At 41.9% G+C, this 21,794-nt stretch overlaps 1 protein-coding gene across 1 annotated transcript; it reads left to right on the top strand.

The window, feature by feature from the left end:
• Nucleotides 1-1,047: 1,047 nt before the first annotated feature.
• Nucleotides 1,048-16,824, top strand: LOC131760256 (nicotinamide N-methyltransferase). The gene is made up of 3 exons (XM_059070204.2): nucleotides 1,048-1,358; nucleotides 2,613-2,820; nucleotides 16,353-16,824. Exons 1-3 carry the CDS (start codon nucleotides 1,205-1,207, stop codon nucleotides 16,783-16,785), a joined length of 795 nt encoding a protein of 264 aa, XP_058926187.1. The 5' UTR covers nucleotides 1,048-1,204; the 3' UTR covers nucleotides 16,786-16,824.
• The last annotated feature ends 4,970 nt before the right edge of the window (nucleotides 16,825-21,794 follow it).

Below are 21,794 nucleotides of genomic sequence, written 5' to 3' on the forward strand. Positions count from 1 at the left end.
GCAACGGGAGAGGCTGCAACAGTCAGAGGCCCGCGTAGTGCAAAAAGAAAACCAAACCAGGAACAAATACATGACACCACAAAATCAAGTGCTTGGCTAGTTGAACTAATTCTAAGGGCAGTATGAGTTCAGAATCAGGAACTTAAGGAATTCTCAAAGGAAGTACAGGGCTTAAAGGTCACTTTGAAAGAACTGTCAGGATATGGATTGACATGAAAGAGTTGGGGGCTGGGGAGGAGGTGCTTGCCAGTTGCCGAGAAATGGCACTGGGGGGGATGGTGAAGCTGCAGACTACAGAGAGGGGATGAAGGGGTGTGCGGAGTACAAGGAGAGAGTTAATTGATCTAGTTTTTAAAAATTGCTCTTTTACTCTCTTTCCAGACTTCATCTGAGATGCCTTCTCTAGCCAACATACCTTAGCCCCGAGCACATTTCCTCTCCTCATCTTTCCCTTTTTTCTTTTTCTTTTCTTTTCTTTCTTAAGTTGTTTAAATTTAAACCATTATTTGTGACTCTCTTTCCTGGGAGAATCACTGCAAGAAGAATGATGGTGCCATGGGAAGGTGAGCTGTCTGTCTGAACCTAGAGGTTCTTCTATGAGTTAAATAACGTCCCTGGTGGGCTTCCCTGGTGGCGCAGTGGTTGAGAATCCGCCTGCTGATGCAGGAGACACGGGTTCGTGCCCTGGTCCGGGAAGATCCCACATGCCGCGGAGCAACTAAGCCCGTGAGCCATGGCCGCTAGGCCTGCGCGTCCGGAGCCTGTGCTCCGCAATGGGAGAGGCCACAACAGTGAGAGGCCCGCATAACGCAAAAAAAAAAAAAAAAAAAAAAAAAAAAAAAAAAAAAAAAATAACGTCCCTGGTGAGCCCAGGCAAGTCTTCTTGTCTCTAATCCCTTGCAGCTGAACTTCACCCCTTGGTGGAGCGTTGCATACAGCTCATAGCCCTCCCCCTTCCCCTTCCCCCTTCTTTTAGGCTCCCTTCCCCAGGAACTTCATCACTTCCTAGAACTGCTAAAACATTTTTGGCATATTCCTCTCAGTTAGTGTTTAACTAAACATCTACCTCTAAGGGATGGGCTAAACTGATGGAAGAAATATTGTTAGCCAGAGACTCAGGAAGACAATTTCTGCACGGTGCCTCCCTGGCTTCTGGAGGGGAGAGGAGGAGGGCAGTGGATTGTTGGCACAGGAGTGAGACACAATGGAATCTGGCTTCACCTCCAAGGACACTTATCTGAGTCATTTTAACCCTCAGACTTATCTAGAAAAATATTATAACTTTGGGTCCAGACACTCTGCAGAAAAACAGATTCTTAGGCATCTTCTGAAAAATCTTTTCAAGATATTTTGCCTAGGTAAGTTTGTCTGTTTTCTGTGTGTCTCCCCTCCAAATGTCAGTCATAGAGAGAGAGTCTCAGGGCATGACTCTTTTGTGTCTAATCATTGTTATTTGACAGCCCTTTTGGCATCACCCATTCATTTAACTAGGGTAAAAACTAACATTGGGGTGGATATTTTACAGTTTACAAAGTGCTTTTATATCCATTATCTCCTTTGGCCCTGCAAGAGGGTAATCCCCAAACTGGAGTTCTGTCCTTGATTCTACATTGATTTGCTAGGTCACTAGCCAGACATTTCACTTACGAAATGGAGGGCTTCCCTGGTGGCGCAGTGGTTGAGAGTCCGCCTGCCAATGCAGGGGACACGGGTTCGTGCCCCGGTCCGGGAAGATCCCACACGCCGCGGAGCGGCTGGGCCCATGAGACATGGCCGCTGAGCCTGCGCATCTGGAGCCTGTGCCCCACAACGGGAGAGGCCACGGCAGTGAGAGGCCCACGTACAGCAAAAAAAAAAAAAAAAAAAAAAAAGAAAAAGAAAGAAAAGAAAAGAAATGGAGATTCTAGGGACTTCCCTGATGGTCCAGTGGTTTCAGACTTTGAAGACTTTGCCTTCCAGTGCAGGGGGTGTGAGTTCGATCCCTGATTGGGGAGCTAAGATCCCACATGTCTCATGGCCAAAAAACCAAAACATAAAACAGAAGCAATGCTGTAACTAATTCAATAAAGACTTTAAAAATGGTCCACATCAAAAAAAAAAAAAATCTTAAAAAAAAAAAATAAAGAAATGGAGATTCTACTAATTATTCTATCCCTAACTCAAAGGAATGTTGTGAATGTGCATGAGATAAAGACCTCCCATGAAGGGAGGATGCTTTTTGAAGAACTGGATGCTTTTTGGAGAAAGACATTATAGAAACTCAATTTTTAAAAAATTTTAACTTTCTCTCAAAGCATTCCTTAATAGTTTCTACATTATCTATGTAGCAGTCTTTCTGGATCAGGGGTCTGTACACCAGATACAGATCTTTTTTTTCCTCCTCCTAGAGCTAAAAATATACCAGCAACATGCTCCACCCTTGAATGGGGAACGGAAAGTAAAAACTGTTTTAAAAAGAGACATTGAGGGAAGAGGGGTGACTAGAGAGATGGTCTGTCTTTGGGGCTCTTCTTGGGGCTCCCCGGCATAGTCCTGGCAAACAGAGTGCAAATCAGCTCTATCTGCCACCATATGATGCCTGACTCCCTTCCTCATTCCCTCCTCTAAACCAGATGGTGTGAAGGGAGACCTCCTGATAGACATTGGCTCTGGCCCCACCATTTATCAACTCCTCTCTGCTTGTGAATCCTTCAAGGAGATCATCGCCACTGACTATACTGAGCAGAACCTGCAGGAGCTGGAGAAGTGGCTGAAGAAGGAGCCAGGCGCCTTTGACTGGTCCCCAGTGGTGACCTATGTGTGTGAGCTTGAAGGGAACAGGTAGAGAAACTCGGGTCTGCTTCCTGGTTTTCTTAGGGTACCTGGGTGCCAGTTCATTTCTCAGAACCAAAAATTATCCTTAGAGTCCAAGTTGAAAAGCAAAGGAAACGGAGAGAGAGGGACCAAAGAGAAATCCAAATGGAGAAAGAGAGAACTAGAGAGAGAGAACGAGAGTGAAGCACATGCGTGTTGTGCACACGCGCGTGCGTGTGTGTGTGTGTGTGTGTGTGTGTGTACGTGCACCAGAACTGCAGAAGACATAGCTGAAAAAACGGAAGCGTTGGTTACTGAGTCAAGATGAGTGGTCACAAAACCACTCCAGGCCTGTGTATGGAAGCAGTGTGCAGGCCAGATACTGTAGGACCTTGTTTTAGGAAAACTTTTAAGTAAGAGGCCAAACCAGCTCCTCGCTAGAAGGTTTCAGGTCAGGGCTTGCCGCCCTAGTGACACTCTGTTGCTAGCCATCCAAATGCATAGATCTCTGCTGTGAAAGTGGCTAATGCTGACACCACCAGATATAACAAAAATCTGACTAGGTTTTTTTTTTTTGTGTGGTACGCGGGCCTCTCACTGTTGTGGCCTCTCCCGTTGCGGAGCACAGGCTCCGGACGCGCAGGCTCGGCGGCCATGGCTCACAGGCCCAGCCGCTCCGCGGCACGTGGGATCTTCCCGGACCGGGGCACGAACCCGTATCCCCTGCATCGGCAGGCGGATTCTCAACCACTGCGCCACCAGGGAAGCCCTGACTAGGTTTTTAAACTGAGATTAGCAGCATAAAGGAATTATTTGAAAAGAATTTGTTACTCACCATCCATAAAATTAGGGCTTTACATATTGACAACTAATGATCAAAATCTTGGGCTTCCCTGGTGGCGCAGTGGTTGAGAATCCGCCTGCCGATGCAGGAGACACGGGTTCGTGCCCTAGTCCGGGAAGATCCCACATGCCGCGGAGCAACTAAGCCCGTGAGCCATGGCCGCTGAGCCTGCGCATCCGGAGCCTGTGCTCCGCAACGGGAGAGGCCACAAAAGTGAGAGGCCCGCATACCGCAAAAAAAAAAAAAATCTTATAGTACCCTATCTATAAGTAAATTTATGCAAACAAAGTTTGTTTAAATTACTAATTTCTCCCCATGCAAGAAATTGGCAATAGACTACCAGCCAGAGGTGAAGAGTCAGAGCACTTCACTTTGTTATTCCCTTGTCCTGATGTGCCTCCCATTCTACAGCCCAGCAGACCATCAGTGCCTGGAGCATCATGGCTTTGCTGCTGTGAATATTGCCAAGACCCCAGAGACTCCTTTGTAAATGGCACAAAAAGACCACTTTGGTGTTCTAGTGTTTAGCAGAGGAGGTCCCTTGTCTCCTAGAGCTCACATCAGGGAAGGCAGGCACATGCCAAATCATTTAGGGCCTTCAAGGCCAGGTTAATGCTTGTGGACTTCAAGTGTAACAAGAAGACATCAGAGGTATAACTAGGAGAGTGATGTGACCCAAGTTACATTTACAAAGAGCTCTCTGGCTATTGTGTAGAGAATGGATTGGAGGTTTAGAGAACAAGAGATGCAGAAGGGAGAGATGATGGTGGCTTAGGTGATGGAGAGAGACAGAAGATTTTAAGATGAATTTTTGAGAGAGAATGAATAAGAGTTGGTAGTGATTGGTTAGTGGGAATGAGGAAAGGGAAGTATCAAGGATGACTCCCATGTTTCTGAACTCGAACAACAGGGGTATTGAGGTACCATTGAGGTACCATTCCTGAATCCCAAGTATAAATATAAAATCATGTGGTCTCAACATGTCCCTCAGGAGTATGCCTACCTCCATGTTCTTCTGGAGTGATTGATGGTCAATTCATTTTTCTATACTTGCACTTATATTTGATTCCCATCTATTTACCAACCTTCGTTTATTCCTGAGTCAAGTTCTCTTCTGAAAATTTCTCTAAAGTCTGCTTCTATGTCTTTAACCCTCCCATTTTCTTTTAAAGGTCTGCTGACTTTAGCTTATTAGGAGTATTCTAAACTGTATATTCATTTTCTTACATACTGTTGCTACATTGTCTTATTGGTAGTAAATGTGGATTGTCAAATATAAGTTACCAAGATGACTCATTGGTGGTACAATTCCTTATAGTACAGAAGTATGAATAAACTAGAAGTTTTACCTTGTGTTCCCAATTAACCTTTTTGGTATCATGTGGAGTCACTAAACTTCCATTGGGTTTTGTTGGTCTTGTATTCCCTTTACCAGGGATAGTAAGTATTGAAATCAGATAGTTTGAGTCCTCCAACTTTTTTCTTTGCAAGATATTTTGGCAAATTTAGGGCCATTACTTTTAGAATAAACTTGTAAATTTCTTCAAAAAAAGTTTACTGAGATTTTATTGTAATTTCTTTCAACTTACAAATCAATTTAGGAGAATGGATATATTGCATCTCCAGTCCATGAACATGGTTTATCTCTACATTTAATTAGGACTTCAGTTTCTCTCAGTTCTCATATTTTGCATATATTTTGTTAAAATGTCCCTGTGTTTCATGTTTTTTAATGCCACTGTTGATTGTATCTTTTAAATTTCATTTCTATTTCATTTTATTAGTTTCATTTGCTAGTATATAGATGTACAATTGATTTTTTGTATATTAGATCTTGCTGACTTCACTAATTTCATTTTTTATTTTATTTTTTATACTGAAATATAGTTGATTTACAATACTTGTGTTGGTTTCAGGTATACAGCAAAGTGATTCATTTAACATATATATGTATATATCTATATTCTTTTTTCTATCCTTTTCCATTATAGTTTATTACAAAATATCGCACTAATTAATTTTAATCATTTTTGGTAGATTCCATAGTATTTTCTATGTACATTCTTATATGATCTATAAACAAAAATACTTTTACTTCTTCTATTTCAACTTTATGCCTTTATTTATTTTTTAATGCCCTATTACATTGACTAGCACCACCAAAACAATGTTGAACAAAAATGATAAGAACAAACATTTGTGCCTATTTCCATATCTTAGGAAAAAATGTTCAATGATTCATCATTAAGAATGACATTATTTATAGGTTTTTCATAGAAATTCTTTATCAGACTAAGTTCCCTTGTATTTCTAGTTTCTTGGGGGGGTTTTAATCAAATGTTAAAGTTTTTTTGTCAAAAAATTTTTTTGTATTTACTGAGATGGCCACGTGATGTTTCTCCATATTCTGAGAACATGAATTATGTTGGATGATTTTTGCTATTTAAACCAAACTGGCATAACCCCCTTGGTCATGAAGTAGTAATCTTTTTATGTATTACTGGATGTGATTTGCCAATATTTTGTTAAGGATATTTGCATCTATATTTACGAGGGATATTGAGCTATAAATTTATTTTCCTGTTATACACTTGGCAGATTTTGATATCAGCATGATGCTAATTCATATACTAATTTGGAAGTGTTTCTTCCTCCCCTATTTTTTGAAGGAGTTTGTATTATTTCTTCCTTAAATGATTGATAGAATTCACCAGTGAAGCTATCTGAACCTGAAGGTTTCTTCCTGTGTGAGGAGGTTTTTTATTAAGAAGAGTATTCCTTTAATGACTATTTGGATTGTCTATTTCTTCTTTTGTCTGTTTTGATAAGTACTATTTTTCAAGGAATTTGTCCTTTACATCTTGGTTGTCAACTTTATTGTCATAAAGGTTTTTTTACAATATCCCTTTATTATTCTTTTAATGTCTGTAGGATCTTTGGTGATTGTCCCTCTTTCATTGTTAAAATTGGCAATTTGTCTTTTTCTTTTAATCTTGATTGATCTTGTTAGAGATTGATACATTTTATTAATCTTTTCAAAGAACCAGCTTTTGGCTTTGTTGATTTTCTCATTTGTCCATTGTGTATTCCATTGATTTCTGCTCCTATTTTTCTTATTTTCTGTCTTCCACTTACTTTAGTTTTAATATGCTATTCTTTTTCTAGCTTCTTGAGATAGAAGCTTAGGTCATTTATTCTCACACTTTGCTTCAGCACTCTTTTAGCTGCATCCCATGATTTTTGATGTGTCATATTTTTGTTATTATCCAATTCAGCATATATTCTAATTTTCTTTGTGATTTCTTCTTTGACCATAAATTATTTGTAATTGTGTTGCTTAATTTCCAAAATTGTTGGGATTTTTTTTCTAGATATTGTTACTGGTTTGCGATTAAATTTCAAGAGTTTTATTTTGTGACCCAGCATATGATTTGTTTGGTGAACATTCTATGTGCTCTACATTGAAAAGAATGTATATTGTCCAGTTGTTGGTGTCTTTTCTATAAATATTAATTCAGTCAGGTAGATTGATAATATTGTTCAAATTCTCTGCATGATTTTTTGTTTACTTATTCTAACAATTACTGGGAGAGAGATGTTAAAAATCTCAAATTATGATTGTGGATTCAGCTCTTGCTCCTCATAGTTCTGTCAACATTTGCTTCATGTATTTTGAAGCTTTGTTATTAGCAGCATACACTTTTAGGGTTGTTATATCTTCTTGATGAATTGACTATTTTATCATTATATCTCCCTTTACCTCCAGTAATACACTTTGTTTTGAAGTCGACTTTGATATTAATATGGCCACACCAGCCTTCTTATTCTTGGTGATGGCATAAGGTGGTAGGGGCCTCTAAGGTGGTCCCCACTAATCTTCACTTCATGTATTCATGCTCTTGCTTAATTCTCTCCCCATGAATTTCCATTGGATTTAATGACTGGATTCTAATAAATATGGTGCTGTAGAATGATGGGACATCAATTCTGAGATTAGGATACAAAGAGACTACAGCTTCCCTATTAGGTGCTCTCTCTTACACTCACTTACTTGTCCTAAGGAGTGATTTTGGAAGCAAATTTACCCCCAGGTGGGCCTTCAGATGACACTGGACAACTCTGAGAGTGGCCAACACTGCAGTGCCATGAGGAACCTGGCACCAGAGACACTCAGCTAATCTGTTCCCAAGTATCTGACCGGCAGAAACTGTGAGATGAATGTCTATCATTTTAAATTGCTAAGTTTGGGGGTAATTAATTATGTAACAATAGATAAATAATATACATGGTATAGTTTTTTCTACCTTTTTGTTTTCAACCTGTCCATGTTTTTATATTTAAAATGAATTTTTTTCAAATAACATGTAGTAGGTCTTGCTTTTCAATCCAACTTGACAATTTCTACCTTTTAACTGGATTGTTTACTCAATTTACATTTAATGTAATTAGTGATATTGTATGGCTGAGTCTAAATCTACCATCTTGGTATATATTTTCTATTTGTCTCATCTGTTTGGTGTTCATTTGTACCTTTGTCCTGCTTCTTGTTGGTGAATGAAATAATTTTTGTTTTTCCATTTATATAGTATAATTATACACATTGTTAATATGCCTTTATCTCCTCTATTGACTTTTATCTCCTCTGTTGACCTCTTTTGTGTTTAGTGTGTGTGTATGTGCACGCACGTGCATGATTTTTCTAGAAATTACATAATATATTTGCAACATCTCATGAACAATGTAAGATATTACAACAGTGTAATTCCTTTAACCCACTCTCCTGCCCCTTATACACTTGTTGTCATATATTTATTCTGTATAAACTATAACATTATAATACACTGTTATAATTTTTGCTTTAAGCAGTCAGTAGTGCTTTTATTTGCTTTATTGTTTTATTTTTAATTTTGGCTAAGAAAACACACATCATAAAATTTATCACCTTAATTCTTTAAGTGTACAGTTTTGTAGTTTTAAGTATATTCACATCAGTCATCAGTATTTTCAATTAATATATATAAAGTCTTCTGTGTTTATCCACAAATCTGTCCTGTCTAGTATTCTTCACTCCTTTCTGCAGATCTAGGCTTCTATCTGACATCATTTCCCTTCACCTGGAGAACTTCTTTTAGTGTTTTTGTATAATGTATTTCTGCTGGAAACAAATTCTCTCAACTTATCAATATCAGGTAAGAATCAATAATTCTTTTCTTCCTCGTAATATGAGGAATTTAACAATTTTTGACACCCAAAATCCTTCTGGCATCTTCCTTCCCAGTGTTTATTGTTAAACTTCGAGATTTTAAATCCGAATATTGTAATTTAAAGTATTATTTTTATATTTTCTTTGAACATCATATGCTTTCAGTTTGTAATCATATTTGCAATTATGTGGATGTATTTTATGCTCATTTTATATGATTATTTTAGTTGTTGAGTTTTTAATACCGATTCATGTCATAGTCAACCGAATAGGTCTTTGGACCTTTTTCAAGAAGAACACAAAAGTGACATATTTTCTATGCCCATGAATATTGGGAAAGTATTTTTGGTGCCCTTACTCATGAGCAACATTGTAAAATTGTTTAATATTGCTTAAACAGTGCTCCATGTTTTTCCCCCACATTAAGTAAGAAATCAAGAGAGGCTATTTTCACACGCCGTTTTAAACTGTAAACCCCTTACTTAGAATTTCATGCTGGCTAGATCCTTCAAACTTCAGATATGTTCTTCAAGATAACAGTAATTTCAAACTTTTAAAATGTACTATGTGATTTCACAGAATGAAATTGACATTAACTAGAAGAAAACTGTAGTGATGAGGATTTAGACAGTATTCAAAATTATTAAATAAGGAATTTCCCAGGACTTATAGAATATCAGGGAAAGTTTATCAAAAAGTTCTTAGTCGTTGTCAGACAGCACATCTTTCCAAGGTCCAAATCATGCATCAAGAGGCTTTTAGAACTTTGTTCTCAATTTCCCTAGCTATCACAAGCCTTCCCATCTTATTCAGAAATGAACCCTTAACATCTAGCAGGATACCGAAAGCATTACTTATCTCAAGCGAGAATCGTCAGCTCGTAACAATTGCTCCTGAGACACTGTCCCTCCCCAGTCACTCTGTCAGACTAAGGAACTGTATTTTTGGTGGTAAAATTCTGCATTCTCACCCTTATCCCTCTGCTAGATCCTGTGGCTTCAACTGTTTTGAGAATGATAGCGATCCCATTCAACTAATGTCTTTCTTGCATCTTCAAGTTCCACTATCAACACACAACCTATTTTCCTTGAGATTATTTCTTCTTTATCTGAAGCTATTTCTTATGCTGACTGCTGCCAAAGACAATTTGAGCTGTCTCCTGTTCTTCCTGTCCCTCTGGAGTGTGACTCAGACATTTAGATACCACTCATTTTTACAATTATCCGAAACGTTGTAAGACACTGGTACCAAATTCTTATCTCACACTATACATATTCATCAAGTCAAATACTAAGATATAACTAACTACTCAAGAACGAACCAAGGAAAATGAGCGTTACCTCAAGAAATCCTAGAAACAGCATTAATTTACCTCTGGCACCTGGAACCTGGAACACGTTGCCTTGTGGTCCACAGCCGAGCAGCTTCCATATCTTCTGGGAACTTATTAGGAACGCAGACTCTCAGGCCTACCTACAGAATCAGAATCTGCATTTTAACAAGATCTGCAGGGAACTGTATGCATTTTACAGTTTGAGAAGCACTGGTGTTTGGAACGGAGCTCCCCAACAGGTATGTCAGGACACACTGGTGGGATGTGTTAGAGGTGTGCTCTGAAGGTTCTCCTCATCCCTCGGCCCTTGGGGCAGCCAGGAGGGGTCTGGGGAGGTTGGAGCCCCTCCTGGTTGCCTCTACAGACAGCAGCTCCCCCACTTACCTCCGTGTACCTGACAGGAGAAAGTTTGAGCACCTGTAGAGGTGGAGGTTCTCTGAAATAAATGCTTTCCAAACAAAGATTTTCATATCTATTGAAAAAGATGTTTGTCTAGGGCCCCCAATAGACATACCTGTGCCAGATTTGTTCTGTGAACTAGTGAACAATACAGCATCTCTGTATTCCCAAGTCTTGTAAAAGATTGATATTCTTTCTCAAACTCGCGATCTTGGTGGTCATGATGATTGTCTCAGGGATGGCTAGGAGAAGCTTCTGCCTTTTACAAGGATGCCTCCCTCTTGAATGCGGGCTCTCACTGCATTATCTCTTGGGGGAAATTAACGGGACAGGTTGAAAACCCTTCAACTGTCCATTTCTTCAAATGGTAAACATTTCTATACCTGTGTGTCAAAGCATCTCAAACTTAATGTGCCCAAAATAGAGCCATGATCTTCCCCCAATCTGCTTTATCTCTGGCATTCTTGTCTCCTTGAATGGCACCATCATATAATTAACTGGAGAAGCCAGAAACCTGGAAGTCAGTCCTGTCATCTCCCTGTCAGTCATGTTTCATGACCAGCAGCAAGTTCTGTCCACTTCACTTCCTGAGTTCCTCTTAAACCAGTATATTTCTTCCAGTATTTTCCATGCAAGCTGTTTTCTTGGTCCAGGCTACCAACCTCTCCTTCCTAACTGGCCTCGCGTCTCCAGTTTTGTCCCAAATTGATTGCCTCAAAGTATAAATCTGATCATATCACTCCTTTCCTTAGCACCCCCTTAATATCTCCCCATGGCTTTTAGGATAAAAAACAAAATTCTTAACACGGTCCACGAAGCCCTGTCTAGTCTGGCACCTGCCTTGTGGTCCTCAGACTAGCAGCTTCCATGTCAACTGGTGGGAGCTTACCTTTTTGCCTCCCGTTCTGCCATGCCCTGTTTCATTTTCTGAGGTTCAGCCACACTGGCATTCTCCTCTCCATGTTTCTTCCCACCAAAGGGCCTTTGCTCTTGCTGTGTCCTCTGACTGGAGTATCCTCCTCCCTCCCTACTCTCTTTGGTCCAGTTCACTCCTACTTATTTATCCTCTGTTTCTCTGTTCACCTGACTCCTTTCCGGAAGAGCTATCCCTGATGCTTCTACACTGAGTCGAGCTCCCAGTATTCTTCTCGTAGCGCCATGTGCCCCTCCTGCCTGGCATTCATCACAGCTTTAATGTTTCAGTTTTGTGGATGATCATTGGATTATGTCTTCCTCCCACACCAGACTGTAGTCTCCACGAGGATAGGATTTGTTTCTCATTGACCCACCTTAGGTCTCCACTGCCCGGTGCTCTTCCTGGCACACAATAGAAGGTCAAAAAATATTTATAAAAGAAGTGACCGTATGCATTTTGCTTTCCAGACGCTGCCTCCTAGTGTCACCCAGCTGTGGCCTGTATCAAAGGTTCACCAGTGATGGGTTCTTTTGCTCTTACAATTCTCACGTTGACATCCAAGCTTATTCAGCTTTTCATTTCCTTTACACGTCTTGATGGTTTTCCCTCAGGAGGGCCTGCTGGAACCTCTGGGGATGGGGCTTGGGGAGGTAAGTGTAATGGCAAAAAGCTTGTCCAGGGGATTCTGATTCACCACCTGCCTTGCAGCGTCAGGGCAGGAAGATCCTGCTTTAAATCTCAGGATAACTACCTATGGGGTCTGGAAAAACAACCTTACAAAGTGTGCTCTTCCCGGGAGCCCCACTCTGTCCTTTCCTCCCCGTCTCCCTCCCCAGTTCCTTCAGGCTTTTATAGACAGCATATTTACAGAGAATGTGGCTCCTTTTTTTTTGGCGTATTGATTCCTTTGAAAGGCTAGATCTTTAGAGCTAGAGAAACGGCCACACGGTGTTTAGCCTTCTGTAAAACTGCATAACATTTTTCTGGTGTGTATTTATTCCCTACCCCTTGAGCTAAACATGAAGCTGAGTGGTAATTGCCTGTGTCTCCAGGTGAGTCCATTTCGTTGCAGGTGTATCACAGGCCCCAAGGAGCCCTGAGGTGTAATCTTTACACGGCTGCCTTGGCAACAGAGTTCACCAATGTTTGTAGTACATCCGAAGACAAGCAGGTATCCATGACAGTGGGGGTTTCTAACAAATTTCCCTCTCAAATTGGCATCTTCTCTGCCAGCTTTCCAGACTTCACAGTGTGTCTCACAGTTTGGGAACAATTTCCATCATCATCTGACTGGCAAGTACTAGTTCTGTGGCAACTTGTGTTTTTAAAATAGCTTCGTACACAGTAGGGCCCAGAAGTCCAACCGGCCTCTGATGTAATCACTTAAATACACATTACCATAATGTTCCCAAGAGACAGCATCATCTTTGGACACATTCAAAAGAACGCTACATTGTCACTTGTTTAGCTTTTTGTGTACACTTAAGGTATCCATAGGTGAGGATAGGTTATTTGAATTTTTTCTATTCTAGATTAATTTACCTCTTCAAAGCCATGTTTCACACAGACTTTCATAATGCTGAATTATTATTTTTTATTCTTAAAATGATCTGTCAAATTATGCATGTTCTGTCAGGCAGGGTGGAAGCTTTGTAACTGATTTCCCTAATTTTAGAACGACTAACCCTCCCAGTTTGTCCAGGACTGAGAGGGGTTCCCAGGACATGGGATTTTCAGTGCAAAAACCAGAAAAATCCAGACAACTGGGACAAATTTGTCACCCTACTACCATTTCTATCCCAGGAAGGGGAACAGGTAGACCCAGTCAAAGGCAATTATTATTCCCTGTATCTCCCAGTTTATTGGTTGGTAGGAATTCCCTGAAAGTAATATCTTGCAAAGCTTTTTTTTTCCCCCCTCTCTCTTTTTTTAAAAATATTTTGGTTGGCATTTTAAAAAAAATTTATTTATTTATTTATTGGCTGCACTGGGTCTTCGTTGCTGCGAGAGGGCTTTCTCTAGTTGCGGCGAGCAGGGGCTACTCTTTGTTGTGGTGCACGGGCTTCTCATTGCAGTGGCTTCATTTGTTGCTGAGCACCGGCTCTATGCATGCTGGCTTCAGTAGTTGTGGCTCACGGACTCTAGAGGGCAGGCTCAGTAGTTGTGGCGCACGGGCTTAGTTTCTTCGCGGTATGTGGGATCTTCCCGGACCAGGGATCAAACCCGTGTCCCCTGCATTGGCAAGCAGATTCTTAACCACTGTGCCAGCAGGGAAGTCCTCTCTCTCTCTCTTTTAATAGAACAGCTTTATTGAGATAAAATTCACATAACATACGATTCACCCATGTAAAGTGTGCCATTCAGTAGTTCTTAGTATGTTCACAGAATTGTGTGATCCTCAGCACGATTGTAGAACATTTCATAACTCCCCAAAGAAACCCTATACCCATAAGCAGTCATTCTCCTTTCTCCCAGTCCTCTCAGCCCCTAGCAACCACTGGTCTGCTTTCGGTCTCTACAGATTTGTCTTTTCTAGATATATCATATAAATGGAATCATACAATATGTGGCCTTTTGTGTCTGGCTTCTGTCACTGAGCATTATGTTTTCAAGGTTCTTCCATGATGTAGCCTGTGTCAGTTGTTTGTTCCTTTTTATTACTGAATAATATTCCATTGTATGGATAGACCACATTTTATTTATCTATTCATAATTTGTTGGACATTTGGGTTGTTTCCATCTTTTGGCTATTATGAATAATGCTGCTATAAATACTCACGGACAAGTTTTTGTGTGGACCCACGTTTTCATTTCTCTTGGGTATAATCCTATGATTAGAATTCCTGGGTCATAGAGTCTGCCATACAGAGTGAAGTAAAGTCAGAAAGAGAAACACAAATACCGTATGCTAACACATATATATGGAATCTAAGTTAAAAAAATGGTTATGAAGAACCTAGGAGTAAGACAGGAATAAAGACACGGACCTACTAGAGAATAGTCTTGAGGACACGGAGAGGGGGAAGGGTAAGCTGGGACAAAGTGAGAGAGTGGCATGGACATATATACACTACCAAAATGTAAAACAGATAGCTAGTGGGAAGCAGCCGCATGGCACAGGGAGATCAGCTGGGTGCTTTGTGATCACCTAGAGGGGTGGGATAGGGAGGGTGGGAGGGAGACGCAAGAGGGAGGAGATATGGGGATATATGTGTATGTATAGCTGATTCACTTTGTTATAAAGCAGAAAGTAACACACCATTGTAAAGCAATTATACACCAGTAAAGATGTTTAAAAAAAACCCAGAATTCCTGGGTCATGTTAAATCTCTATGTTAAACCTTTTTTTTTTTTTTTTTTTGGAACTTCCAGACTGTTTTCCGAAGTAGCTGGACCATTTTACCATCTCACCAGCAGTGTATGTAGGTCCCAGTTTCTCCACGTCCTTGCCAACACTTAGTTATTATCTGTCTGTTTTATTATAACCATCCTAGTTGGTGTGAAGTGGTATCTCATGGTTTGATTTTCATTTCTCTGATGTCAGCGATATTAAGCATCTTTTCATATGCTTATTAAGCTTCTTAAATGGAAAATTATAACACAATTAAAGGATGTTTGTAAATAACTGATTATACACACTAGGCTTAAGATTTTAACTAAATATTTAAATAGGATGTCCACAGCGAATTGCTATTATCTCAAATCATTCTACCTGGAGGTAAATCTCCAAGTTTTCTTTAAACAATCAACTTTTCCTCATGACCAGAAATGGTCCCAGTATAAATCTCTCTTACTTGCTCTGATGTTGGGCCATCCTCTGTTCTCTCTATCAAGCATCGTTGCCTGAGTGGCTGTCTTCTTCTGGAGCCAGCGACTGTGTGTTCCTTGCACATAAGCCTGGATTTGCAACCCTGGTGCTTTGTTGATTAACTTAGCGATTAACTCTCTTAACTCTCTTTGATTAACTCAGTGATTCCTCTCTTTGTCTTACCTCTCTGATTTTCTGCTACTTCTTTTCCTTTGTCTGTTCCCTTTCTCCAGTTTCTCTTGCTCACTCTGTGTGTTTATTTAATTTCGTTCATTGGTTAGTTTGTTCCTTTATTCCTCCACTAATAAATTCCAAAAGGATCTGAGGCACTGGATTCCATCTCCTGCCCTTGCCTTTTCTCCTTCTGTCATTAACAAATTTTCTCTCAAGAAACCCCATTGATTTGGCAGAAAAGGATAGGATTCCTAGCAAGGCTACCAAGAAAACTATCTCCATCAGGAAACATACTCCCTATCTGCAATATCTTTTGGAGCCTGAGAATGGAAACAAGGAGTTTTCATCTTTCTAGAAAGGCCCTGGCCACAGTTGTGTGACATGATCAACAGTTTCTACGAATGTCCATGGATGACCTCCTATTGATCAGCAGCTACTACAAAAATACCATTTCTGCATTTAAACCCATTATTGCTTGATATATGTGGCCAAACGGTCACTACCTTACAGTTTGGCAGAGGGGACGAGGGTAATAATAATAATAATAACAACAATAGTAAATGATCTAGGCACTATTCTAAGCAGTAGAAGAAGAAGAATTTCATGGGGGCAGTCCACTGTAGAAGCAGGCAACTAGGTATTTTTATTATCATGTCCATATTATTATTTACTTTGTCAAAAGATTTAACCCAGCACAAGGTAATATGGTCACATTCAGATACCAAAATGGTCCCTCATTTCTTCTTTATCTGTTTTTACAACAGGGATGGCCCTAAGGTTATAACCTTTGGGACAACACTGCCATTTCCATTCCTGACCTAAGAGATCTGGGGTGCCCATGAGTGGGGTAGACAGCGATCTCTGTTGGTTTGTGTATTTCAGAGTCAAGGGGCCAGAGAAGGAGGAGAAGTTGCGGCGGGCGATCAAGCAGGTCCTGAAGTGTGACGTGACGCAGAGCTGGCCGCTGGGGGCTGTTCCGCTGCCCCCGGCCGACTGCCTTCTCAGCACGCTGTGCCTGGACGCCGCCTGCCCGGACCTCCCTGCCTACCGCACGGCCCTCAGGAACCTCGGCAGCCTGCTGAAGCCGGGGGGCTTCCTGGTGCTCGTGGATGCTCTGAAGAGCAGCTACTACATGATCGGCGAGCAGAGGTTCTCCAGCCTCTGCCTGGGCCGGGAGGCAGTGGAGGCTGCCGTGAGGGAGGCCGGCTACACCATTGAACAGTTTGAAGTGATCTCCCTAAGTTATTCTTCCAACATGGCCAACAACGAAGGGCTTTTCTCCCTGGTGGGGCGGAAGCTGAGCACATCTGTATGATACCTTGGGATCGCCATTAAAGCAATTCCTCTGGCTTGCCCAGTTGACTCCAATCCTTGGTTCTAACTGCCCTGGTCATTGTTCTGAGTCGAGGCTAATGGCTGGGGCCCAATGGTTCATCTAGGGCAGGGTTGGGGTGGTCAGTCTGCCTAGGAACCATTGGTTGACCACCTACTCTGTGCTCCCCATGTGTGCTGGTGTTATGAGGACTCCAGCATGACAAACAGGCATGTCTAGTCTTCACTGCCTATGATTACAGAAGAATACCTCATTTTCCTTGAATATCCCAGTTATGATGGCTGAAGCCCACACATGCCTACAGAGAAGTGTCTGCAGTTATTCACTCCTCATTTCCTGGGGGCCCTGAGGCCTTCTTCTTTCCCAGGAACAGGCTTCCCCTGTTCTTCACTTCTTGCCTTCTCTGGGGACCATGTCCTCCTCTGGGGTCTACTGGTGCTACCACCACCCAGGGGCAGAGAACAGCTGTCACTTTTGCCTAGAAACAAGTATCTTTGGGAATTCCCTGGTAGTCCAGCGGTGAGGACTCCACACTTTCACTGCTGAGGGCCTGGATTCAATCCCTGGTCAGGGAACTAAGATCCCACAAGGCACGCTGTGTGGCCAAAAAAGAAAAAAAGAAAGAAAGAAACAAGTATCTCAGAGCCCACATCCGTAGAGGGTCCTGGAAGGTAGCCTGTTGGCATAGCTTTTGGCCAAGCATCTACTTATCTACTTGGAGTTAGCATACCTCCATGTGGCACGGCCACCCTTTCTGGGTCCTATGCCCGTCACCCCGAGACTCTAAAACAGAAGTTGACAAACTACGACCCAGGAGCCAAATTTGGCCTGCTGCCCATTTTGTAAAGTTTTATTGGAGCATAGCCACGGCCATTCATTTGTGAACTGTCTGTGGTTGCTTTCCTGCTGTGATGGTAGAACTGAGTAATTACGAGAGCAACTGTATGTATAGCCTGAAAAGCCTAAAATATCTATTATTTGGATGTTTGTAAAAAAAAAAGTTTGCCTTCCCCTACCCGAGAGAGAGAAGGCGTTTCCTCCTCACTCTGGTCTGAGGCTCCTTTCTCTAGTCTTCATTTCTCATCTCAAGATTTCTCTCTTCCTAGGATTACTGACAGTGGACATTTCTGCTTCTCACAAGGGAGACTCCTTCCTCCCCATTCCCCCAACATGCAATGACAGTCACATCACGGCAGAGAGTCCAACACCAGTACATTTTTGTTTACTTGGTTGTAAATAACACAGTATTGGTCCATTTCCGAGACATTTCCAATTGTTCAATTATCACAGGACATTCACATCACAACATTCTAACCTGCTTACAAGTTCTAGACATTCTGTCCTGAAGGCCACTAATAGGCCAGTCCAGGCTGCATCAAGAAGGCCAAGTCCAGCTCTGTTCCTGTAAGCAGGCGGGGAGGGTCAGACCTGCACATCCTTTCTCCAAATAACTGTTCCCAGAAGGCAGCACACTTAGCTCCCCTAGCAGCCAGCATCAGTCACCCAGGCTCCAAGGAAGCAACAAATTCTGTGGAGACCGGGCTCTCCCAAAAAACAGTGCCATCTACCTCCACCCAGAATGAAGGTCACAGCGTCTGAGAACGTCTGCATTTGGTTACACCCCAGCCCACCCAAGGCAATGGCCCTTGCTTACATTTGCATAACAGCGAAGAAAAACATAAGCCTACTTTTAAAACAGGATTTCCTGGTTTCAACCTCTTTTAAAAACAGGAATTTCTTTTTAAAACAAGCTTTCAAACGATAGGTTTTCTACTTTGACCTATGCAATTTTGTTTGGTGGGGAGGAAGAGGGGGGGTGGATGCCAGGGGAAGGAGCTGAGACCAGATGGCCCACAACAGCTTTGTAAGGCACAGTCCCTGAGCACATTAGTCTTCTGTGATTTTACCTCTGAGATGACATTTATGGTAACACTTTTTGTTTCCCCACTGAACTGTGAGCCTCTTGGGTTTATATCTGGATTCCCCAACCCTTTGGCCAGACATGGTCTAGGCTCTGGGCACAGAGCAGTGAATAGCAGAGGTTAGAATCCTGTTCTGGGAGTTTATGTTCTAGAAGAGGAAGTGTGGGGGTACAGGAAGATAAGGAAACTAATCAATGAATGAGATACTTTCTGATAGCAATCAGAGCTATGAAGGCACTATAACAGGATAATGGGCTGGAGACTGTCTGATTGACAGAACATCTGACTAAAAAATGGTTTTAAAAATAGGGGTTTATTAATTTCACAAAGAAGAAACTCAAAGGTGGGCACTTGCAGGAGGAAGTGGTGGCTCTACAGCACTATCAGGTATCCTGGTCACATCCATCTTTCTACTCTGCCTGTGCCTGTGAGTGGAGTTTTCATGGGGGAAAATCTGTTTCAGAAGCCTCAGCAGGCTTCCTACCTCTTACTGACTCGACTAACATGCCCACCTCTTGCAGACAAAACAGAAAAGACACAGGGCACACTACTAAAGATTTGTTAAATGAATGAATAAATTCTTAGGTGACAGCAAAATGAAAAAAGAAAACTCACTGCATTCAGCGAACAAGACAGCAGCTCTGATAATCTCAACATCCAATTTTTTTTTTCTACAAAGATCATGCCATTTTCAAAATCCCGCTCTGCTACTTACTAGCTGTTTCTCCTTGGGCAAGTTACATAACCTCTCTGTGTCTGCCTCCTTATTTGTAAAATGAGATTAAAATAGAATTTCCTATCAAAAGAATACAAGTGAATCGCTACATATAAAGGACCTAGAATAAATGCTTGGCACTTGATAAGCACACAATATTTATTGATTGATATTAGTTGCCAAAGCAGCTGAGAAGAGATATCTTGAGCTCTAAGTAAGAGAGAGGATTGCAGTTCTGGGCTGCAGGCATCCAGGCTCTTTACTACTGGCATTGTCTTCCAGAGGGGTTGTGATAAAACTCAGTTTCTACACTGCATGCCACCAATTCCTTTCTCAGTTAAGAAATATTCAGCAAACATTTGTTTAGCATCCTCCAAGTACCTTTCCTACTCCCGGCACGAATGCAAATGAAGCCCTGTGTCAGCTGGCTTACAGGTCCTCATCTCTGCAGTCGCAGTGATACATCTAGTGCTCCCCGGTACTTCCAAAGGCAGTACTGCAGCCTGCAGCAGTGGTCCCCACTCAGAATCCACCCTGCTCAGCTTCTCCTGCTCAGGCTGTGCTGCTGGTGGTCCATGTCCACAGCTGGCAAATGCTGGGGGAAGAATGACGTGGCCTGTCTGGAGAAAGATACTCCCCATGGCCAGCGTTCTGCCTTGGACGCCTCAGAGCCATGCCAGTTTCCTCCAGGAGAAGTAGAAAACACTTTCTTACTTTCTACTTTCACCTCCTCCCACCCTCACGCTCCTCACCAGGGGTCAGCAAACGTTTCCTGCAAAAGGACCAGATGGTAAATATTTTTGACTTTGCAGGTCATAGGATCTTTTTAAAAAAAAAAAATTTACTTATTTTTAAAATTTATTGTCTTTATTGTTTTGGCTGCATCGGGTCTTAGATGTGGCATGCAGGATCTTTTGTGGCGGCGCACGGGCTTCTCTCTCGTTGTGGCGTGCGGGTTGTCTTTTTTTCTAGTTGTGGCGCGCAGGCTCCAGAACGTGTGGGCTCTGTAGTTTGCGACATGTGGGCTCTCTCATTTAGGCGCGGAGCTCAATAGCTGTGGTGCATGGGCTTAGCTGCCACATGGAATGTGGGATCGTAGTTCCCTGACCAGGGATCGAACCCAAGTCCCCTGCATTGGAAGGCAGATTCTTTACCACTGGACCACCAGGGAGGTCCCGGTCATAGGATCTTGATCTATTCAAGTCTGCAGTTATAGGGAAAGCAGCCCTATACAATATGCAAATTAATGTGTGTGGCTCTGTTCCAATAAAACTTTATTTACAAAAACAGGTGAACAGGTTGATTTGGCCCAAAGGTTGTAATGTACAGATTCCTGATCTAGACCCTGAAGCAGCCTTACTTGTGCCTGAAGTTTTATAAGATTTCTCTAGTTAATTTCAAACACTCCATTCTACTTATAGGAACTCAAACCCAAATCCGAGGGGCTGAAAGGGGAATACAGAGAACACTGTTTCCTCCATGCTCCATCTGTGCTCCATCTCTCTCTTCCCTGCTGCATCCCCCAATCAGAACTCCTTACTCCTCCACCAGGGTGAAGCATTCAATAAATAATGACAGAAGATGGAGGTGGAGGCGGGGAAGGGGAGTAAGATGAAATCAACTACACTAATAGTTCTCAAACTGCAAGTTGACATTCATTCATTAAAATCAAATTAGTGCATCACAATAAACATTTGGAAAAATAATAGAGAATGAACTAGAAAAAAATATCCCAGATATTAGCACTCCGTATAGTCTTATTTTGTAAAGTTTTGTTTTAGTTTTATTAAAAACTACATGTAGGGACTTCCCCGGTGGCACAGTGGTTACGAATCCACCTGCCGTTGCTGGGGACATGGGTTCGAGCCCTGGTCTGGGAAGATCCCACATGTCACGGAGCAACTAAGCCCGTGCGCCACAACTGCTGAGCCTGCGCTCTAGAGCCCACGAGCCACAACTACTGAAGCCCGCGCACCTAGAACCCATGCTCTGCAACAAGAGAAGCCACCGCAATGAGAAGCCTGTGCACCGCAACGAAGAGTAGCCCCCTCTCACCGCAACTAAAGGAAGCCCGGGCGCAGCAACGAAGACCCAACACAGCCGAAAACAAACAAGCAAACAAAAATACTGTATGTATATGCATAGGTATATAAATACACGTTTATATATATAAACACATAAATTTCCTTCTGGATCATGATATAAAATGTATTTATTACTGTAGGTTGTGTCAAAAACTTTAAAAGCCCCTGGACTGTACTCTGGGCTTCTGGGACTAAATGTAATAGCCAACGTTTTTCTTTCATACAGAGATGAAGGACACGGTCCCTGTTCTTAAAGAACTGAGTCACTGG

This window comes from Kogia breviceps, chromosome 7 (genome assembly GCF_026419965.1).
Source record: "Kogia breviceps isolate mKogBre1 chromosome 7, mKogBre1 haplotype 1, whole genome shotgun sequence".
Lineage (NCBI taxonomy): Eukaryota > Metazoa > Chordata > Mammalia > Artiodactyla > Physeteridae > Kogia > Kogia breviceps.